This window comes from Venturia canescens, chromosome 1, assembly GCF_019457755.1.
Source record: "Venturia canescens isolate UGA chromosome 1, ASM1945775v1, whole genome shotgun sequence".
NCBI classification, from domain to species: Eukaryota; Metazoa; Arthropoda; class Insecta; order Hymenoptera; family Ichneumonidae; genus Venturia; species Venturia canescens.
Genome location: NC_057421.1, coordinates 15358182 through 15378626, shown reverse-complemented (window position 1 = coordinate 15378626; position 20445 = coordinate 15358182). Strand labels below are relative to the sequence as shown.

Below are 20445 nucleotides of genomic sequence, written 5' to 3'. Positions count from 1 at the left end.
TCGTTTGGCTCGAGGAGCTCATTGTAACGAGCATTTTTTGCGATTTTCTCCAAACGAACGTTCATAATTTACTATAGTTATACTAATTTTTTAGTTTGACAGTGCAAAATATGGTGCTAAGTATCGTAACTTGTCTACGATCGATAAGTAAACATTGGAAGCTATTTTTTACTAGAATTCTCGCTACGATATTCGATTCGTGATAGATTAACAAAACGCATAATGAAAAATGCTCTTTATTTTTCTAGCTTAGTTCAAAATTTGGACTCAGCTTGGAACCCTCATAATGTCTTTCGCTTCGTTAATGTTTTCGTGAATTTTAGCATCAAGTTGAGACTTCAAAATAGTCAAAATTCCAAATATTTAATAATCATATCAACATTGCCAAGAGTAACGAAAAAAAAAGCAAAAGTAGCAATACTGCCACGAGTATTCTATCTCAGCAATACCTGAGTGATCATCACGACGTCGAAAACTCTCATAATTGAGAAGATCATTAAATACGTATAAATATTTATTTTTCCATAAAAACATTACAATCATTCCCGATAGATATATTAAAAGTACATGGCCATATTTACAATCATCAATTATAACATTCACTTATGAATACCTAATGAATGTATTTATATTACATATTTATATATTTCGACAGACATTTATAGTTTTGGTGACGGTTAAAGTAATCGAATTATAGGGACGAGTAACAGCTGTGGTTGAAGTTCTGTAGCGTATCAAGTGATGAGTCGTTCAAAACTTTATTTTCAACTTCTGTTCGAAATTTGGTACAAAGATTGATCAAAGGGCTCTTTCACGATAACATAAGGACACAATTGATTGAGCTGCGAATATTTGAACTTGGATTTGAAATTTTAGTAATAAAAACAGCATTTTTATGCTGCTAATGTCGACACGTTGAAAAAATTTTCAATACAATAACTACTGCGTTGTGATCCGGTAATAAAAATTCACGATTACGGTATTGGAAGGGAGTGAACGGACAAATTTCTTTTTCATTTCGTTTGATAGCGCCGGCTCCTCAGTCAAGACAGGAACTCAATATACACGAGTATGTACATTTATATATTTCCTTTTCCATCTCCAAAATGACTTTATATTTGTTCAATTGATTTTCTTTCTGGAGTGCGTACGATGGTCACGCATGATTCTTGAAATTTTTCAATTACGATCATTTACACGAGAGAATCATATAAAATGTTATTTCTTCCATTTTTCTTGGATCGCAGACCATTGTGACGAGAAAAACTAAAAATGGAGTCGTTTTCACAAACTGGTTTGGCACAATAATCAACGGAATTGAATTTTTCGTTCGTAATATTTTGAGAACTTGAAGTAGATTTCTACTGTCGGTCAAACAGTGCTCAGCAAAGGAGAGGCTTCGTCGAGTCACATTTCCGAGCTGGCCAGTAGTATTTAGTGTTAAATTACCATTATTATTATAACTCTAATCTAAAATGACAATTTCGGACCTCCAATTCAACCACTGGGGAACTTGGTTACAGAGTAGTTATTTGGGCAGAACATTATTCAATCGTTTGCAAAAGTATCGTTGCAGAATAACGTGATTCTGTGAGTGCTGATTCCGGGATTTCGGCGTATCTACACACGGAGAGAATAATTACACATCACTGGATCAAAGCTGTATATTACAAACCAATCGTTTTCTTTTTTTTTTTGCTTTTTATGGAATTTTGGTCGAACAATTAATCGAGTCCTAAATATATCGTATCTTTACAAACGAATATACAATATTTACACAATTCTCGGGATCATCTAATCTTTTACTTTTTCATTACTTGCATTCTGTTAGAAACATGCAAGTAAAGAATTAATGTATCGTGACAAAGAAAAAGAAATAATAGCTTGCGTAAAAATAGTGGCAGTTGTTCCATCGGAATCTGGCAACATGTGCGTTCCCAGAAAAATCATTATTTTTTACGTCCCAGTCGTTGCATTTCCAATTAGCTGTATTTTTCTACGTATACATAGCTCACTTAATCTCCATTCCAGAAATCGCGTTCAAACTGATAAAAAAAACGCAATAAAAATGGCAAAAAAAAACAAATAAACAAACCAAAGTAAATGTGTAAACGTCGTCTTTATTACGAGGCGAAAAACCAAAGGTTTTTTTGTTGCGAATCGTGAACAAAATTGGAGCTCTGATGAGGCATGTCGCAATTATTTTATAATACAACATTCCTCGAATTTGATTCGACGATTCGAATTTCAATTAATACTTTAACTTACACGAATAGAGAATTTGAAATTGATTTTCGTCACAGGATTGAATTCTATTTCCTAATCGAAAATAAATTTAGACTTAAAATTTAGATATCAGTTTCCAATATTATTTGACATTAACGAGCTTTGCATAATTCCGAATTCAAAGTCTAGACGTCTCGAGGAATGTCGTTTGAAATAATTTGAAATGCTTCGGAATAATCCTTTTAAGAATCTTTGCAAATTCGAATTTTCGATAAATTATAAACATCGATATCGAGGAATTACCTCGCGTCTAAATCAACGAATTGATCGTTCGTAACGATTTTCTGGCATTCTCGTTTCTCCATACAGCCATGGAGGTCGCATAACAAAACAATATTCATAAAGAACGTGACAATGTTTTTATACATAATAGTTTCCATTGGACCACAGAGCACTCAACTTTTGCTGTACATACATCTCCGTCATGTTTGTTCCATTGAAACATGAATTAATGAAACTAAAAATAACCTTGCGATCCACACATTGCTCACTCGATTCATTTCGTTTTTTTTTTTTCATTTCTGCGTCAATCAACGAAATACAATTTCATGATCGTTCACTGAACAAAAAACATTTGATCATCGAACTAAATTTGATATCGAAATGGGAAAGGCTCAAAAAAAGTACGCCGTTGATGTTCAACATGAAAATATTTGTTGGGTCCATCAGACACAATCGAATTTAGTTCGACGGAGAATTTTTTTCTCGTTTCAGTGCGTGGCAGCAGCTTACGAAAAATTGCACCAATGTCATTTTCAATCACATGAGCCTCGAATCGCGCGTCGGAGTGTAAAATTATGTCAGAATTCATGGCAATTGTTGGAAAGTTCATTCAATGCGAAGATATATTTCATATTTTTTTTATCTTTTCGAATAGAAAATCGGCAGTAATTCGGCTATCGGAATATGAATGCAATTGGAATAAAGATGAAAATATTTGACAAAGTTCTTGTAGCGGGCAAAAAATGAGTCAACTTTGAAATATTTGTGCTGGCTGATAAAGCAACAGCCGTGAATACTTTATTCTTTATTTTGAAAGTAAACTCATTTTCTATGTCACGTGATCCGTATATTCTCCGGTGCGGAATAGCCACTGCGAGAATATCGAAGCAGGTCGACATATCGGCTTGAGAAAAAAAATAATACAATTTGGCAATGGAATGATCTTTCACTGTCAGATTGTATTGGGTTTAGCGGGCAATTTTTTTTCGTGATTTTGAACTCAAGAAAAACCTCAGAGACCTTGTTCTTCTTTGAAGTTCATTAAAAAATATCTTTTTTCACTCGCAGCTAGAGCTGCGTTCACTTGGGTTTTGGAAAACTCATAGAAAAGTTTGACGATTATTTCATTTTTTGGATGAAAATCAAGAGGCATTTACTGGGCTGAGAACGATTTTTTACTCAATGTAATTGTACACAGCCTTTGCTAAACCCATTATTACAAAAATTGAGCGTCAACGACGCCTCCGTAGATTATTATTGTTACTCCATTAATTCAGCAACTTATAACTATATAACATCACGAATCAACATTATGAAATTACGGCTGAAAGCTCACTATTTTTTCGGCGCGTAAACATTGAGTTCATTATTTTTGCAATGTTGAAGTCTTATCATTAATGACTGCTTTTGAATCAATGGAATAGTGAGGTGATCGAAGAATATTCGATTCATCGAATGCAAAAACTCAATTTTTCAATAATTATAAATAGTCACGAGGGAATAAAAACATGGAGATTCTCGTTTTCCATAAATGGAATCGCTTTCTGAACACGTTTGGAATGTTCCAGTCGAGGACACCGTCGGTAAATACATAATCAAATTCCAAGGCTCAATTGTTTCCCGATCGGATTGAAGACGTATTTTTATCCCTTTTAAAACCCTCAACGAATTTGGGTTCCCTTATATTACAAAATTTCGCAACTCCCCTAATCCGCCAATGCTCCTTCAGCACTCATTTTCGGAAAAATATTTTATTGCACATTCAATCGCTGCATCTTTTAGTGTCCATCTCGCCGATGCGATACTAATCTCGTCTCAGAAATTGTGAGAGTTCTACAGAGAAAGTTAACAACGGCCATTTCAATGAAAATTTTTCAAACATCCGACCGAAGAATATATCGACCAGTTTTTCTCTTCTCTATTGTACACTCTGGTTCTGTCCAGCCACAGAAAAAAAAATATTTAAAAAACACCGAAAAAAGCTCGTTTAACGAAGTCATTAAATCGCCTTAATTAAAACATTGAATACGCCGAAGGCCGATGAGAGCTCCTTATCCAAGACTCAAATATTGCTCTTCCATCTTAAAAACCTTTCTTTCATATTTCACACAAAAGCAGCCCGGACAAAAAGGCTGTTGATTAGTTTTCAAGTTTTATCGATCTCATATCATAATTGTGGAAGCGACAAAAACCAGAAGTTATTTTTCTTAGTTTCAAACATTCTTGAAGACTGTCGCCAATTTTTTTTTTTCTTTTCGTCTCGACTTTGATATACCAAAAAGGAGAATAATATTTACTATACGAGTACGAGCATAATATTGGTTTGTCGTTTCAACCGATGAGATGCTACAGAAACGTTCCTTCGAATTTTTTGAACGATCCAGGGGAAGCAATATTTTTACTTAAATGGAATATTATAAAACAGACGATAGAAAAAAATGAAAATTTCTATTAAATGTATACGAAAGTATGTAAAATTTGTCATCGCAAGGTTCCGATAATTGGTATTTTCACAAAATGGCATAAATTCGAGTTTCTGAAAATCGGAATCAACATTTGACGTTTTCGTTGTGAAATTAATCAGTAAAAATGTGACTGTTCAAAGGATCAAATAGATTTTCATTTCCGTCATAGATTATTCCGAGTAAAGTATGAAGCAGAATTTGGGCATTGGAATCTCCGGCATCCATTGATAGGCGTAATCAACCTGCGCTTTATTGCAATGGTCCAAACAAGTTTCATGTATGATTTAGTGCTACGAGAGATCGGAGCGGGTTGCGGAAATAGCAGTTTGATTACTTCGACCGGTTTCAAGAGTTTCCTTCGAACTTGGAGTTCCACGTAATCGGCTATTTGCCTCGCTTTGAAGGGCGAGCTTCAATGTGGCCCAGATATTAGTTACTGGAGTACGCGAATCGGTGCGCAGTTTGGTCAGAAAATGGGGGATTGTTTATCGAAAATGTTCCTATACCAGATGACAGACCGAAAAACTCAGTGAATCTTAAAAGCACAAGTTTCATGACCGTTATAGCGAAATATTCAGCTCAGAAATTTTGACTTATTTTTGATTAAATTTTGATTTATTTTAAAATAAGTTGGAGCCTCGAAAAGCCTCGTGAATGGAAATTCGTTGAGGAACAAAGTGCTGTGTGCGCGCGAGTGCAAAAATCAAATGGAAATATGCTTTTCTCTTAAAACGAACAATAGCACGACCCCGTCCCCTGACTACGGTTATTCCCGGAAGAGCTCAATCAATCAAATACGCCGAAGTTCGAAACTGCAGTAACTTTGCCTGGGCTCATTGGAAGCTCCATTATTTAATCCATTTGATATCTTGACAGCCCGACCAGATGTCGAAATTTCAATCTGACTGGCCCATTACGTCTCTCGATCGAGGGGACTCGGAAAAGTTTGAAAATGGATATTATCAACTCAGCTAGAATTTTAGTACGAGAAACTCGTTACTTTCGATGATGCGAATTGTGTGTATATTCGTGAGGGAAATTGATTGAATGGAAAATAATGAACGAAAATGTAAAAGTTCTTTTTTTCTGAGGCTGATGAACCATCGCGTTTCATTGGCCGTTCATATCGGTTCCCACGGCTTTTCCGAAAATCGATACCATCCAGAGAGCTGCGAGCAACCAATTTATCGCGCGATTGAAGTGACGCAAAGTTTTCTACCTCCTTCGCCCTCGCATCCCTTAACTCACTAAATTCCGTTCACACTTGTGTGTAATAGCCTTTGCTCGACTGGTACGAGTTAAGTTTAGCAACAAAGTCGGCCACACTTCGCTGCGCCCCCACGACTCCACCGCGTCTTCATCAACTTAAGGTCTGACACCTGCTCTCTCGTAAACCGTCCAACCTTTCGAACAAGAGCTCGATTACCTCGAAGCACGAATTCGTCACGTCTAATTGTGTGAGGAATTTGCCTTTGACACCCATGAAAAAATGAACCACTTACATTTGCATCGGAGAACTGACAGCTTCTGACCTTGGAGAACGATAGTAATGAAGGTCGGTCCTAATGAAATTTATTTACGAATCGTAGATCTTTAAGGATTCGGATTTTCTGAGCTTTACGATGTGAGTAAACGAGGAACGATGCAGAGAATTATAAATGAGTGACAACTTTTCGCAATTCGATTTTCCCTCAATGATTTTCGAACCAAAGTCATCCAGTTGTAAAATGGGCATCATCAGTTTGAAATTCTGTCGCTCGATGAGTGAAGTTACGAACAACCGTACAAGCTAATTGATCATTTCGTAAGATTGATGTGAGTTACTTGAATTTTTTAAAATAGTTACAACGTCATGGAGAAAACTCGCTTTTGTGGTTGATTTAACTGAAACATTTTTTCCTCGCTAATCATCCGATCTGTTGGACGGAATACAAGTTTTGATCCTATGATTCCAGCTGTACTCATTACACAAATATTTACGAAGAGGTTTGAATGGTCTCAGAAAAAATGTTACAGTAGCAAGTTCCAAGTAAATATTCATGTGTGCCTTTTGTGTTCTCCGATGCAGAGCATTCCCTATCATTCAGCTTTGTTGGAACGTCGCTTTTCCACAAGCTTCGTTGAACAATCAAAGCTTCATTCTCTCTCTCTCTCTCGTTCTCACTCACAGACGTTTCTCCATACTTTCGCAAACGTCGTCACCGCATTGATCCTCCTTCGTTTGTCTGCCACCAGCCCAACCCCTTGGTGTCTTCCCTCCGAGGCGCGTCTTCCGGTTACAAAATAGCGTGTCTCTCGTCGATTCTTCCACCCACTAACAGTCCTCTTACGTGGGACTTCAGCGCATTAGCATCGACGATTTTCAACCTCATTTTCAAATCAACGCGGTCGATCAGCATTCATTAATACGAGATGCTAGACTGCCGTGGGGGCTCTTGATTGTCAGTGCCATTTTGCCTTTTGAGCAAATATGTCCGCTCGCAAATTTTGTGCGAAACATATGCCAAGAATCTGTAAAAATCGTAATATTACAATTGTAGTACAAATACACTGAAAATTCACAAGCAAAAGAGCATTTTTTAAGGTTGCAATAAAAGGCCAAAAATACCGTTACAGCGATACGAAAGAGGGGGACAAAGGTTAAGGAGGGTGGATCACGAAATCAAAATAATCAGAATTTGATAAAATTTGGTGATAACATTCTTTGGCATCAAGTATACAAATACAATTTTTTCAAATTTTTTTACCACATGGTTATCGAATAATTGAACGTTAAATCCAAGTTCTTATGCACGAGATTCTTATGCCCGTACATATGTAAACTCTATGCTTATACACGTGAACTTTAGTGCTCAATTACTCGAGAGCTATGTGGTAGAAAAATCTAAAAAAATATATATTTTTTAATATCCTTTTAAAGAATAAATTTACCAAATTTTATTAAATTCTTATCATTTTGAAATTTTTAATGGTATTTTTAACATGGTTTAGCATGGCAACATTGTATCGTCGCGATCCACCCTACTTAACGGTTTGGAAGTTTTACAGCGCAGATTGTGTGGAATTTCGTTTTTTTTTCCCCAATTTGTACTACAAAAATTTCGAACTATTAACCTTTGACTCTCATTACAATTGCTGTATCGCTAATTTTCTTTTTTTAACGCTCTGCGTGTGTAATATTTTCCGATATTAAAGTCGCGTTTTCATTAGTCTCATCAAGCACATTTCTAAGGATTTTTGTACCATTGTGTAAGTCAATATTTTCAATGCTGAGCATACAAGATCTGAAGTTTTAAAACGAGCGAATGTTACGTGCTTGCGATAAATCTCAAGCCTCGAGGTTTTATTGACGATTGAAGGGGTATAAATTCGGAAGCTCACGATTTCGTTGTTATTTATTTCTATTGTTTTCGATCGACCATCCACGATTCGATCCACTTTAGCCATTAGAGAAGTCTAACGACCTTTTCTCGAGTTCGGAGTTTTTTATCGTCGCAATTATTTCATGATGGCGTTATTTTATAATGATTAACGCACATGGAGTATTGTTTTCTCGAAAACAAAAGATATAAATGAAAAGAAAACTACAACGAATAACAACACAAAGCAACAGACAGAGCAGGCTCTCATTATCAATTACGTTTTCCTGTCGCTTCTTTGACACCGTTATGCACTTTGTTTTTACGACGTTAATTTCGATACGTTTTTTTTATGATGTGCCTGGAACATGCCCACGCGGTGCCGAGCACATGACACAGTCAGTGCTTTTCCCATCGGAATTATGCATTTTTATAACAGGCTCGCAAGTGTAAATAAGTCCATTATCGAAATCCAATTTTTGATTGTCTCTTCTCCAGTTACGAGATTCACCGTAACACACTTTTCCAACGAATTGTCGAAGCCACATAAATCCCGCTGTGTTTTTTATTAGCCCCCATTTACTATCATTCCCCATTCGCAAATGAGGTGGAAAATGGCATGTGATTAATCAATACCTGAGCAAATGCCATTCCGACAGCACTGCTGGCAATAACAAGCAGGTTTCTCTCCATCCACTCTTCGCCCGCCTGTATGCATCCTTTTTCATGAATCGTAACATCGGAGTTCTGAAAACAAAGAGAAACGACTACTGCTTACCGTACCCCCGTTGAAAGCTCGTTAGTCCCGAGTATAATTCTCCGTTAATTTTCAATGAAATCCAGGCTTGTGAAAATCGTGTCGTTTTGTGCTTCTTTTTTTCGTACTGATAAAAGCGAATTATTTTTATAATTTTATTACCTCGTTTACCGAAGCTTCATGTGACTCTTGTCAGAGATTATGGGGACAAAAAGTGTGCCAAATTATTTAGTTTTTCTCTGTTTGATGAAAAATGTACGAGCGAGCGTAAAAGGTAGCCGAGTGACTACAAACATAAATACGAGTGATAAATGGATGAGGGATTTGTTTAAAAGGCAGGGACGAGTGGCACATCCTAACTTGAAGGGACGCCTAATTTATGGCACTGATTACGAGACGCAGGAAAAATGCTCGCTCCTCTATTGCGTGTTAAGCTCTCGTAAAAGCGAATTTCATTATGAAAATAAATAATAACAAGAAACAAAAGTTTTCTGCACGTACGGCAGTGCCTGCAATTTTACTTACGTTCACGTCGAGACTTTATGCACGGGCTATTTCGTCATCGGGTCTCACGAGTTTCTCACACGAATAATCAAATCTACGATACTCTAACACTGACTTGATCACGACGGAAAATAATCGAAACTACCAAAGAAAAAAATCATCATGATCAACATCAACTAGCAGACATGCAGCCATTTAAAGTTCTAGAAATACGAATGCGAAAAGCATCACTAACGATGAAAAATTAACGAATGTTTATAGCACGATAAATACGTGAAAAATCTTGGCAGCAAACGAACCTGGAGAACCATTGTACTGACGACCGTACCAGCGACCGGTACGAGGTTCAATTCTAGCCATTCCTCCCCTGCCCTCAGGCAACCCCTCTCAAATATACTCCTCTCCGCTGGCTGCATTTCCCCAGGAAATAAGCAAAAATGATTTAGAAGCGGGCATAAAATACTTCGCACGATCGTTTTTACGCCACACGTTAAAGCCAGTTGCAGGATATTATGCCTGTGATATATTATGTTAATATAGCTTCGACCCTCTTTTTACCCCACAGTACCCCTCGTCTTTGAGGCCTCCAGGAAAATTCATTAGCTTCGATAAATCGGTCGAACTTTCGAGATAGAATAATCAAGATAATCAAGACTTTAGCAGTAGAGTACAATCCTTAAAAATATGAGTACAATCAAATGAATGGGCTCTTGGTTTGCGAAAATGATTTCGTCGATCAAGTCATTTGGAGCGGGAAGCTACTTCGAAACTGATACACGTTGAATAATGCGAGTTGGACTGCGATCCGCGAGTTTTTTTTTTGATTACTCTAAATGGAAACCTCAAGCTGTGATCGATTGATTTTTAATGGGAATCGGTGAAAAAAGTGTGCTAGTTTCCACGGTTTGACACTTAACCCTCAACTTTACAAAACTCTGAATCTGAGGTTTCGAAATTATGCTAAGAATAAAAATAGGTTTGCAGACTGGAGTCTCATTCAATTACACCTTACGGGGTTTTCTCGACTGAATAATTGGATTTGAAGATGAAAATAGTTCAACGAATTGGTAGACGATCCAGACTTTCTGTGTTTTCGTTCGTCAAGGCACTTTCGGTTCTCGATGAAAATACTTGTGCAACAACTTCTCTTATCTACGAATTTTCCGCATTACGAGGGCGACTGTACTGCCCCAAACTTTACAGAGTAAACAAGCCAATTACAGCGGTTTAATTTTACGCTCTGATGACGACCCCTCCAGAAAAAGAGCTCGATCATCGTACTTTATTGCACGGACGGTACGACCATTCGCTATTTCTGCAAGAACGCGATCTGTGCTCATTTTTTTCAACTGTCTTATTGTTATTCGTGAATTATCGAATTCTATCCTCAGAGCTAATCAATTCAATGTCAGTTGCAGGTCCAATAAAGACATTTTTTACTCCTGCTGACTGCATGAACAATAATTCCGACGAGACTCGAGTGCCAGTCGATATCTGCGACGATTTTTTTACACAAACAAATGTACGATGTTACCTGTCTGCCTCGAAACTTTCAAACTTTTGATTTTCATTCGATTATTACTCACGTTGCCCGGCTTCCTAACGTTATATCCACACTGCTTGTTTTTGGTGATTTCCTGAAAAAGAGAAGACAGAAAATACTCTTTATTCCCGTAATTGATGAAAATATGGCTAATCAAATTGAAGCACAACAAACCCTAATGGTCCGCATATAACGAACAGAATACGATATAGATATCAAATGAAGTTTATTTTACACTTCTCACGTTGGGTTCCCGTTTGCAACAGCTGAAAGGCACCCCGCAGGCTTCGCTCGAACCGATCTCGCTAGACGAGCAATTAAAATAATTATTACGATCCCAGTCCTTTGGCCCTTCGATCCCGCAACACTGCAACTGCAATCAAGACCGTTTATTTATTTATTTTTTTTCTAATTTCACGAGGACATAATGTGATTTTGTTTTTATGAAAACCGTAAGAACTACTTCAGGCAAACAAATTATTTCGCTCAAATTTCGATATGCTAACGCCACTGCATTCATCATCAAAAATTCATTTTTCATCGCCATTGTTATACTGTTTCTGCCGTGAGAGCCCTCGAAAATGTATTTGATTGCATCTTCAGTGACTCTGAATTGGTTGAAATTATCAGAAGTTCTGATAAAGTGTCACGCACTCAGGGACCGATGCCCGGTGCATAGCCAAACGTTCACCCACGCGAAGTTACTGAATGCACCCGAAGCAACTCAACTTGGGAGATCGCCAAAGCCTTGCGCCGACCGCGTCCACTTATTAGTTGCCTCTGTTTATTCGTGAATTAGGAAAATTCTTATAATGCACATTTATTCGTAATATTTACTTTTGTTTCGTAATTTATCAAAGAAATTGAAAATTTCTCTGATAATTTTCAAATGAGAATAAAAACAACGATTTACGAGCTGCCTAATTGAACGGTGGAGAAAACAGAATGTCCGGAACGAAATGCAGCAAAAGTCCGAGCGCAATGTTGCGTTTGGCAGAGATTGAAGTTGCTTCCGGGTCGGACCTTTGCAGACTTTCATTAAACCGCAATATCCGTCCTGGCCAGTACGAAACCGCACTAGCCTTTTTCACCTCTACTTTGGTGCAACCCTCCGACACGAAATTTCTTCTTCCCTCAAATTAATGGAACTTGCACGAAATCGATCTTTTTTACTCAGGTTACCCTAACCTCGCTTATCATTATTCCAAGATTTTTATTTTTCTCGTTCCCTTGAAAGCTGAATGTTGATTTTCCTCTCGTTTATTCGAAAAACTTGAATAAAAATTACTTTTTCCCAGTATTTTGCAATGGAAGTTTATTGTTGTGTGAAAATTTTCTCCTGCTTTTACGGCACTCAATTCTACAACGTTGACATTTAGTTTCCGAAAAATGAAACTCGCTCCAATATCGGAACAATTAAAAAATAGTAGAGCGAAATTCGAAAGCAACTTACCCAGTCCTCTTGGATCCAATCGATAAGGTTTTGTTGATCAGGATCATCGCGGTAATGGATGATGAAGGCTTGAAATCCGCCCGTCGCTTGCGATTTAATCTATCGCATACGAATAACCATTATAAATACACGAGATATTTATTTTATAGTAAAAAAACATTGAAATATTTCGAAGGCAAAAGCACAGAAGAAAATGAAGTTGAAACTTTGAACAAAAACAAAAAATCAATCTCTCAATATATTTTTCAATTTATGATTTAACAAATTTGTCGTACTATTTTGACCATTTTTCTGGATTAAAATTCACTTTTTCATCGGAAACATCGTGAAAAGTGACGCTCGCTGTGAGGAATGATAATTTATTCGTTGGATAGACAAACCGGACGCAAAACATGTAAATTTAATTCAATACCGAAGCTTGATGACGCTATAAAATATGCACGGCCAAATATACGATAATGCATTTGGCATGTTTGCTTATATAATACAGCGAAGTATATTTCGCTTCGCATCCACGCACAGATTGCGTTATGGTATACTGCTCGTCTCAATCTGAAAGTGTCCCAGGTGAGAGTGCACCCAATGACGTCATTTCCATTGAACAAAGTTCATCCATTTTTCAAGAGTAGCAGGAAGTCAAGTAGCCAAGAAATCAGAATTATTCAATTTTGATTTTCTATTTTATGTTAGACGATACAAAAGTTTTGGTAATCCAGCTGTGATGACGAGCAACAAAATTATGTGCGATAAATTATTCGAAAAAATATTTTGATCATTCGTGATTTCGCATGATTCTAAACTGCACGAAATTCTAAACCAATGAACTTTGAAAGTCGGGAAAATATGCGTTAGTACATACACGAGTAGAGGGAAACTCATTCCTTACCCAATCTTTGAACACGAAGCCTAAAACACCGACTGTCATTTCCAACAACAGCAACGAAGCCAGAAATATTGCGTACTGTAATCGAAAGTCGAGGGATTATTTTCAGGAGCAAACTTTTTCTTTAGTTGTGAAGTATACCGTGGATTTTCGGTGTTGATAAAAGTGATAAAATTATTTCAACATTTTTGTTATTAATACATGTATATCTCCACGAGAAGTATAAATATTAGGTTTCGTGATGAAAATAACGAAAAAACTGTCTCAATATTTCGAAAGCCTTTCGCATACGCAGACTCTACGGTCTCCAAATGATACTCGTTCATTTAGGATTAATAAAACTCATAACGTTATGCCAACATACCGCAGCGAGGAGGCACGTATTTTCCCTGAGTGCACCAACACACCCCGTAAATCCAATAATGGATGTCACCGTACCTGTAATAAAAGAATGCAATAATTCAGTACTGATTGGAACGGAGCCTGATTTTTTCATTCGCAGTATTGAGAGAGAAACTTTGAAAAGTATTTGAATTGACAGAACACGTTAAAAGTGAGCAGGGAAAGTGGATTGGGCTTCGGCTCTTTTCATGGATCACAGAATACTAACTCTGTGTCACTTCGAGTGAAGCGTTAATATTTTCCTCTTTTTTTTCCAATGAATAACCGAGTATCCCGAATGCATTTTCAAATGTTTTCGGACCATTTTGATTACGTTGATTTGGAAATTTTTACATTTACTTTTTGCACGAGTGACATGAAGGATCGATTATTTTTTCCGGACAGTTTTAACACGTATAAAGCAAGCACCGAGCGTCACTAACGTTCAGTTTTTTTTCGGACGTCTCGAAGGTGAAAACGATTTTCTTAAGAAAATCTTGAAATTTACACAGAATTTAAATGCGTAGTCAACTGACGCGCATATCAAATTTTAAAGGGTTCGTCGTATTGGTTATTTAAATAAACGTGTTTAAATATTAATAAAAATACACAGGGGTATAGGGACTATGCGTAAAAAATCGTTTATCTTTCCATGTAACGAATGAACGCTTTTTACGAAGTTTATGAAAAAGTACACAGTAACAATGAAGTATGTAATGAAAGTTTGGGAAAAAATTCGAGACGATTGTCTTACTAGTGATGAAGATATATTACAATAAAGATTAAACGAAATTGGTAATAAGCACTCGTACAACCTCCCATTTGCTTATTTCGACATTTTGTTTCTTCTTGGCTCGGGCCATTCCTGTCATAGCCTTCTGTCTTTTTATTAACACTTTTTTCTTGATCCATTTCCCTTTGTGTTTTCCCTTTGCGTTCTCTAAAGCGATTTTTTACGTATAAAACTATAGTATTTTTTCCAGGGACGAATGAAATTTCGGATTCGGTCAGTGATGGATCCCCGATTAATTATTGGCTTGTAATTTCATTCTTCGTAAGATAAGTTGAAAAAATTTATTTACAATTTCGAATTAATAACTCCGACATTAATTTAAAGTGATTGATTATATATTCAATTAGGGAGTAAAAATCGATCAAATTTAGACACCCATAAAGTGCGATCCTACAGGCACGATCTACCTTAAATACGCGCAATGTACTCTACAGCATTCGACCAGAATCCAGAATTGGGAAAGGCTGAATGGAACCAACGCGACTTCTCAGGGACCCGTAAATGTTCCAGGCTCTCGTGTGTCACGTGTAAGTTTCATAATATCCAAACATAACCGTGTGCTGAATTTATCGAGATAACGAAAATTGACTGTCGGTCCGATGCCGAACAGAAGTGTGTTTGATGTTGGGGACGTGACACGTGAATATAAGTGCTGAGTAAATGGTAATATTCTCGTATGGGTGGATACGCTGCGGAGCTGGGCCAGGATGAAATGCGGTACGATGGTAAAGCTTGACGAATCGGAGCAAACATTGCGGTTTTGAATACCCGCTTGGTAGTTTCCTTCGCTTCTATCTTTTTCTTCGTTTTGAGGCTTGTCATGGGTTCGTACTTGCGCGGTAAAACAGAGTTTTACGTCATCACGGAAGTGCGGATACGATGATTAAACTCTTGCATTTGTGCACTTCAAACCGGATATGACGACGCACACATTCGAAAACCACATCGCAACCAGCATAAAAACTTTCATAAACATCAAAATTTGTTTGAATTTTCTTCCGAATTCCAAACCATTTTTACGCGCAGCTTTGGCGCATCACTCGTCAGAGACGCCGCGAACGAAGCCACAAATCAGAAACCGAAAGTGGAGAGCTTCCCCAATTTGCTTGAGGCGCTTTTAAGACCGCAGGGTCGAGATCCTTTAAACCCAGACTGTGAGCCTTCTGCGGTTCAGAGTACGAGGGTCTCTTAACATTCCAAGCATACTCTCCGTGATTTCGATTCCAAAATGGCTCCTGTCATTCCTCCATGTTATATTACTTTTTACACAAAACATAATATCAACGTAAACCTCTCTTCGGAAACATCCAACTCTCCAACCTCACGCACACTCGAGACCTCGAAATACATTTCGAGTAGTACAGAGCTGGATCTTAAGGGGATCTTAACCTAATTAGAATAAAGTATCATTCTAAAATTTTATAAAGATCTGAGCAGCCTAAGTGTACCTTTGAGGGACGTTTACTCGACTGTCTGAGCGCGCTAATACGCATCGCCCAGTGCGATACCGCGTACCTGTCTTTGTTTAAAAGCGTTTTTCTCAAAATTACGTTTTTGGACGGCTTATTGATAAAATCTCCGAAACTATTCAACCGATCCTTACCAAAATTTTAGCACATACGAATTTTGAAATATTGAGTGGAGCTATTTTTTTTTGCAAAAAACGATGAAAAAAAACGTAGTTTTTAAAAATAGCTGGCACTTTGTCATTTTTGAAAATATCAAAAATCGTATGATATGCGCTATAGCCGTTTACCTATTGAATCTAAAACCATTTTTATTGTTTTTCCTCCAATCATCCATTCCAGAAACTTTATCAACAGCGCACACGCATCTGTTTTTTGGATCTGTCTTCTCCATTTTTCGGTACGAAAAGTGAGTAAAATAAATATTTAAAAAAAAAAAAAAACATTTTTGTGCATTTTGAGAGTGTATTTTTTTAGGCCTAACACTTTTTATATCCATATTTGTAATTTATACCGGTCAAAAAAACTCGTGAAAATAGTCTTTTTTTGCCCGTCTAATTAGGGCAGACTCCTTAAAATGAATAGCAATCTTGGAAGAAAATTTTACAAAGTTTGAATAAATATTATCACATCGAGTTACTTGAATCTCATTTTTGAGCCAAACAAACATCCGCGTAATCAATTATATCTAACCAGCATCAAGTGGTTTCAACTTATTGTGATCGTGAAGCTAGAAAAAATGATGAAGCAGAATAAAATGGTTGAGGGGAGATTTGAAAATGGATTTATATTGACACGAAGATGAATCCTTCAATGTTGACGTTCGGATCAACGTTGTTTTAACTTGTTACCAAGCAGTGATTGACTGTTCGGTTATGTGTGCCGCAGGATAGTCTATTGATGCTCGATGAAGTGGTTCATGCAAGGACGGATATAATTGGTAATAGTGATTGAATCGATGTAGTTCAGCAAGGTAGAAACCACAGAGGCATGTCCCGAGGGTCGTTACTGGACATTGTGCTCAAATCTTGCAGATGCATGATATTTATAGTTGACATATGGTGTAGCGTTGCTGCAGTAGTCCGATGGGAGAATTTGCATGACCTAATTAACCGACAGAGAAGTTCTGCTGTACGATGCTGTTCCTTTTGCTGACCTCGCTCCGACCCTCGCCAAGTGTACTGTGTAATCCAGTTCTATATCTTGGAACGAGTCTGTCCTGAGTAAGGGAAATGACAGGGGTGGACTGTACCAGGATTGAAATTAATCAAGAGGATTTGAAAACTCTTCCATTTCCTTGTGGAAGCACAACACAGCGATGGAAATTAGAGGAATAAGTTCTTTCCATTTCTTGGAGATTAAAACGAATTCATTTGTGGGATACCGAACGCTGGCATTTGTGGAACGCGCTCGAAATTATTATTTAATTTCTTCCTTTACAAATGGTAGCTTCTCTGTCAACAATTATTGAATTTTACTGTTTTCAATAAAAAAGGCCAGATTCTTTGTTGTATTCCCGGATGAAAATATCTACTTCAAGACACATTGGTCGTTGATTGACGATTGGTTTTTGCAACCAGGGTATATCGGTCGGTGAGAATTCCACTGCAATTTGGATACGAAGGAATGCTGTTTACTGGCATTTGACTGGAAAACATAAACGGAGGCATCGAACAGTTCAAACAGAGCTATGAATTCATATGTTCGAGACTTTACACTCGGAAAGTCCACATGGAATTCACGAATTAGAGATAAATTGAATGTTCGTTGATTGGATTTACTGGTGAGCGAACGTTTCCAACTATCTTCGTTTCACACAGTTGATACTGCGCCACCGCGCTTACGATGATTTTGATAGTTTTATTACTTATCGTACCTCTGATGTAGTTATCGGATTTCGTCAATGACATCGATATCTGTGTAATAACATTGGCGTTGAACAAATGTCGAATCGAGTATTCGCCGAGATTGCGAGCAGGTCGAACGTTTCGTACCAACGCATCATACGAAACACCTTCGTCGGAATAATTACGAGGATTTATAAACTGGGCACGTTCCATCAAAGCACCAATAACTAGCCAATGTCACGACTTTCCGATATTTTACAACCCAGTTGACTTTTGAGTGAATTTTTTTAAGGAAATAAAACACATCGGACATAATTCTGGGCTCTGTAGCGAATGGTAAATTTATCGGTATTCTGAAAAGTAGGTGAAACTGTTGTTGGCTAGCCAATAATAGAAAGCACTGCTCAATGAGTGAGAGGAAGAAACAAGAATTTTGTTGATGCTGAAACTTTGGGAAAATCTTTGGGGAACGATGCGTACTCGCAATGGGCGTGAACCAGGAAATGTAGTCTACTTACCGACTAGAATGAGAATGAATGCTGGATCGAGGGCGACGTTTGTGAGGCGTGAGAGATTGTTGAAGGTGTCCTTCTCCTTCCAGGCCCATACACCCACTGCCATGATCCCTAAGCCGACCCACTTTAACAAGGACAAATGAAAGAGAACCATTAGAGGTGTATTTTCTATTTTCATTATTGTTAGTCAAAATTACACGTGGAAAAACTAGTTTTTATATTTCAGAGATTATCGAGTAAATTGCAGGATATTGTCATTGCTATTATTTTGTTGATAACTTTAAAAAAAGCTGCCATTTGCCAAAAGTTCATTTACCAATAAACTGAGAAAAATAAACGACGATAAATCGACTAACAATAATATAATGTTTACAATATTCAATTCGTTTATTAGCAAAAGTGCATTTTTTGTCCAGCGGTCATACTGCCATGAGCATAATCGATCCGAAAATATTCAAATAGTTTGGTGCAAATGTTCGAGGGTTAAATGGAGATCAGATACTCGTTCTGTGCGATCCTCGACTGAAATAATTGCAGGCAGAATTCCGAGCCAATTACACGAGTCCGCTATTTGGCAAAACATTCCACAGTATGAATATCTCAAAGCTGGAGATGTTATATTAGCAATTAGGTTGCAAGCGGAAATGGCGTCGAGGATTTGGCGATTCACATCTACTTTGCCTAATTTTCTGTATTTCGCTTGGAGAATTCTCCAAAAGAGAAAACAAACTAAACAGCTTCTGCTGGATCATCTTTTAGCCACAGAAACAAGCATTATAATTCCCTAATAAATGTTGAGACTCAGGTGTAGTTGGAAGAGCACTTGCCGCTATCCTTTGCTCTCTGGCATAGAGTTTTACGAAAATAAACCCATTCTTTATGATGTTTTTGTATCCAACATCGTGTGTTTCTCTAGTTTTGCTTTTATAAAAACATCCCACAAATTGCGTCAAAACCTTCATTGTGAAAATCTGTCCGATCAATAAAAAATTTTTAGTTTTCAAAATTTATGTTTATCGCATCAGACCATAAATTAATTATTTATTTTAACCGTGCACATTCTAGTGAAATTTTACTGCTTTCTTAAACGAAAGAATGTTTAAGCTTGCACGAAACGATTTTCTTAAGAAAGTCTTGAAATTTACACAGAATTTAAATGGGTAGTCGACTGACACGCATATCAAATTTTAAAGCGTTCGTCTTATTGGTTATTGAGATAAACGTGTTTAAATATGAAACGAATGAACGTTTCTTACGAAGTTTATTAAAAAATACACAATAACAATGAAGGTCGGGTTCGCTCAGTGATGCATCCCCGATTAATTAATGGCTTGTGATATCATTCGCCAAAAGATAAGTTGAAAAAATTTATTTACCATTTCGAATAAATAACTCTGACATTAATTTAGAGTGCTAATATCTTCAATTGGGAAGTAAAAATCGACCCAACTTAGTCACCCATAAAATACAACCCTTCGGGCACGATCTACGCGTTAATGAGAGTGAAAATGACGTGATTGAAAACATTTTTTTATCTTGTATCGCTTAGGACGTTGATAGAGTCGTTATCATCAGTTCACACATATTGGTTGCGAAGGATCTTATTTAATTATTCATAAAAAGTTTATTATGGAGGAATATAACACGATGTTGGTTATATACAATGCCACAAACCGATGTCACCGTGTTGTATGGACGTTTTTAAAACGAGTCTTCGGCTAATCAATACAAGAGCGAAATCGCATGCGTCTAGACGTGTTTACATCGTTCATATTGTTATGATGCACTAAAAGTTTCACCATTTCACATCCTGTGAACTCCTCGAGTAGATAGATGTTTCGAGCATCCACATTCGAAAGCTCCAGCTGATATTGCCATACTTGGTACAAGATAAGAGTTGTTATGTGAATTTCTCTCGAGAAACTTCGATAAACTTCGAAACCGTAATACAACGAATAATGGGCTGAATTT

General features: G+C 37.2%; 1 protein-coding gene across 5 annotated transcripts in view; it reads right to left on the bottom strand.

The window, feature by feature from the left end:
* Nucleotides 1–501: 501 nt before the first annotated feature.
* The window catches only part of Tsp26A (Tetraspanin 26A), a 91525-nt gene continuing 71581 nt past the window's right edge, over nt 502–20445 (bottom strand). Inside the window, exons 2-10 of one of the 5 annotated variants that reach the window (XM_043434223.1) lie at nt 18478–18598; nt 13837–13910; nt 13476–13550; nt 12590–12688; nt 11381–11509; nt 11180–11230; nt 9893–10003; nt 8969–9079; nt 502–7484 (exon numbers count right to left, since the gene is read on the bottom strand). In XM_043434223.1, coding sequence (XP_043290158.1) covers nt 7416–7484; nt 8969–9079; nt 9893–10003; nt 11180–11230; nt 11381–11509; nt 12590–12688; nt 13476–13550; nt 13837–13910; nt 18478–18598 — 840 coding nt within the window. In that variant the 3' untranslated portion in view covers nt 502–7415. Of the gene's footprint in view, nt 7485–8968; nt 9080–9892; nt 10004–11179; nt 11231–11371; nt 11510–12589; nt 12689–13475; nt 13551–13836; nt 13911–18477; nt 18599–20445 lie in introns of all 5 variants that reach the window. The other 4 variants (XM_043434220.1, XM_043434218.1, XM_043434222.1 and 1 more) reach the window with 4 other exon arrangements.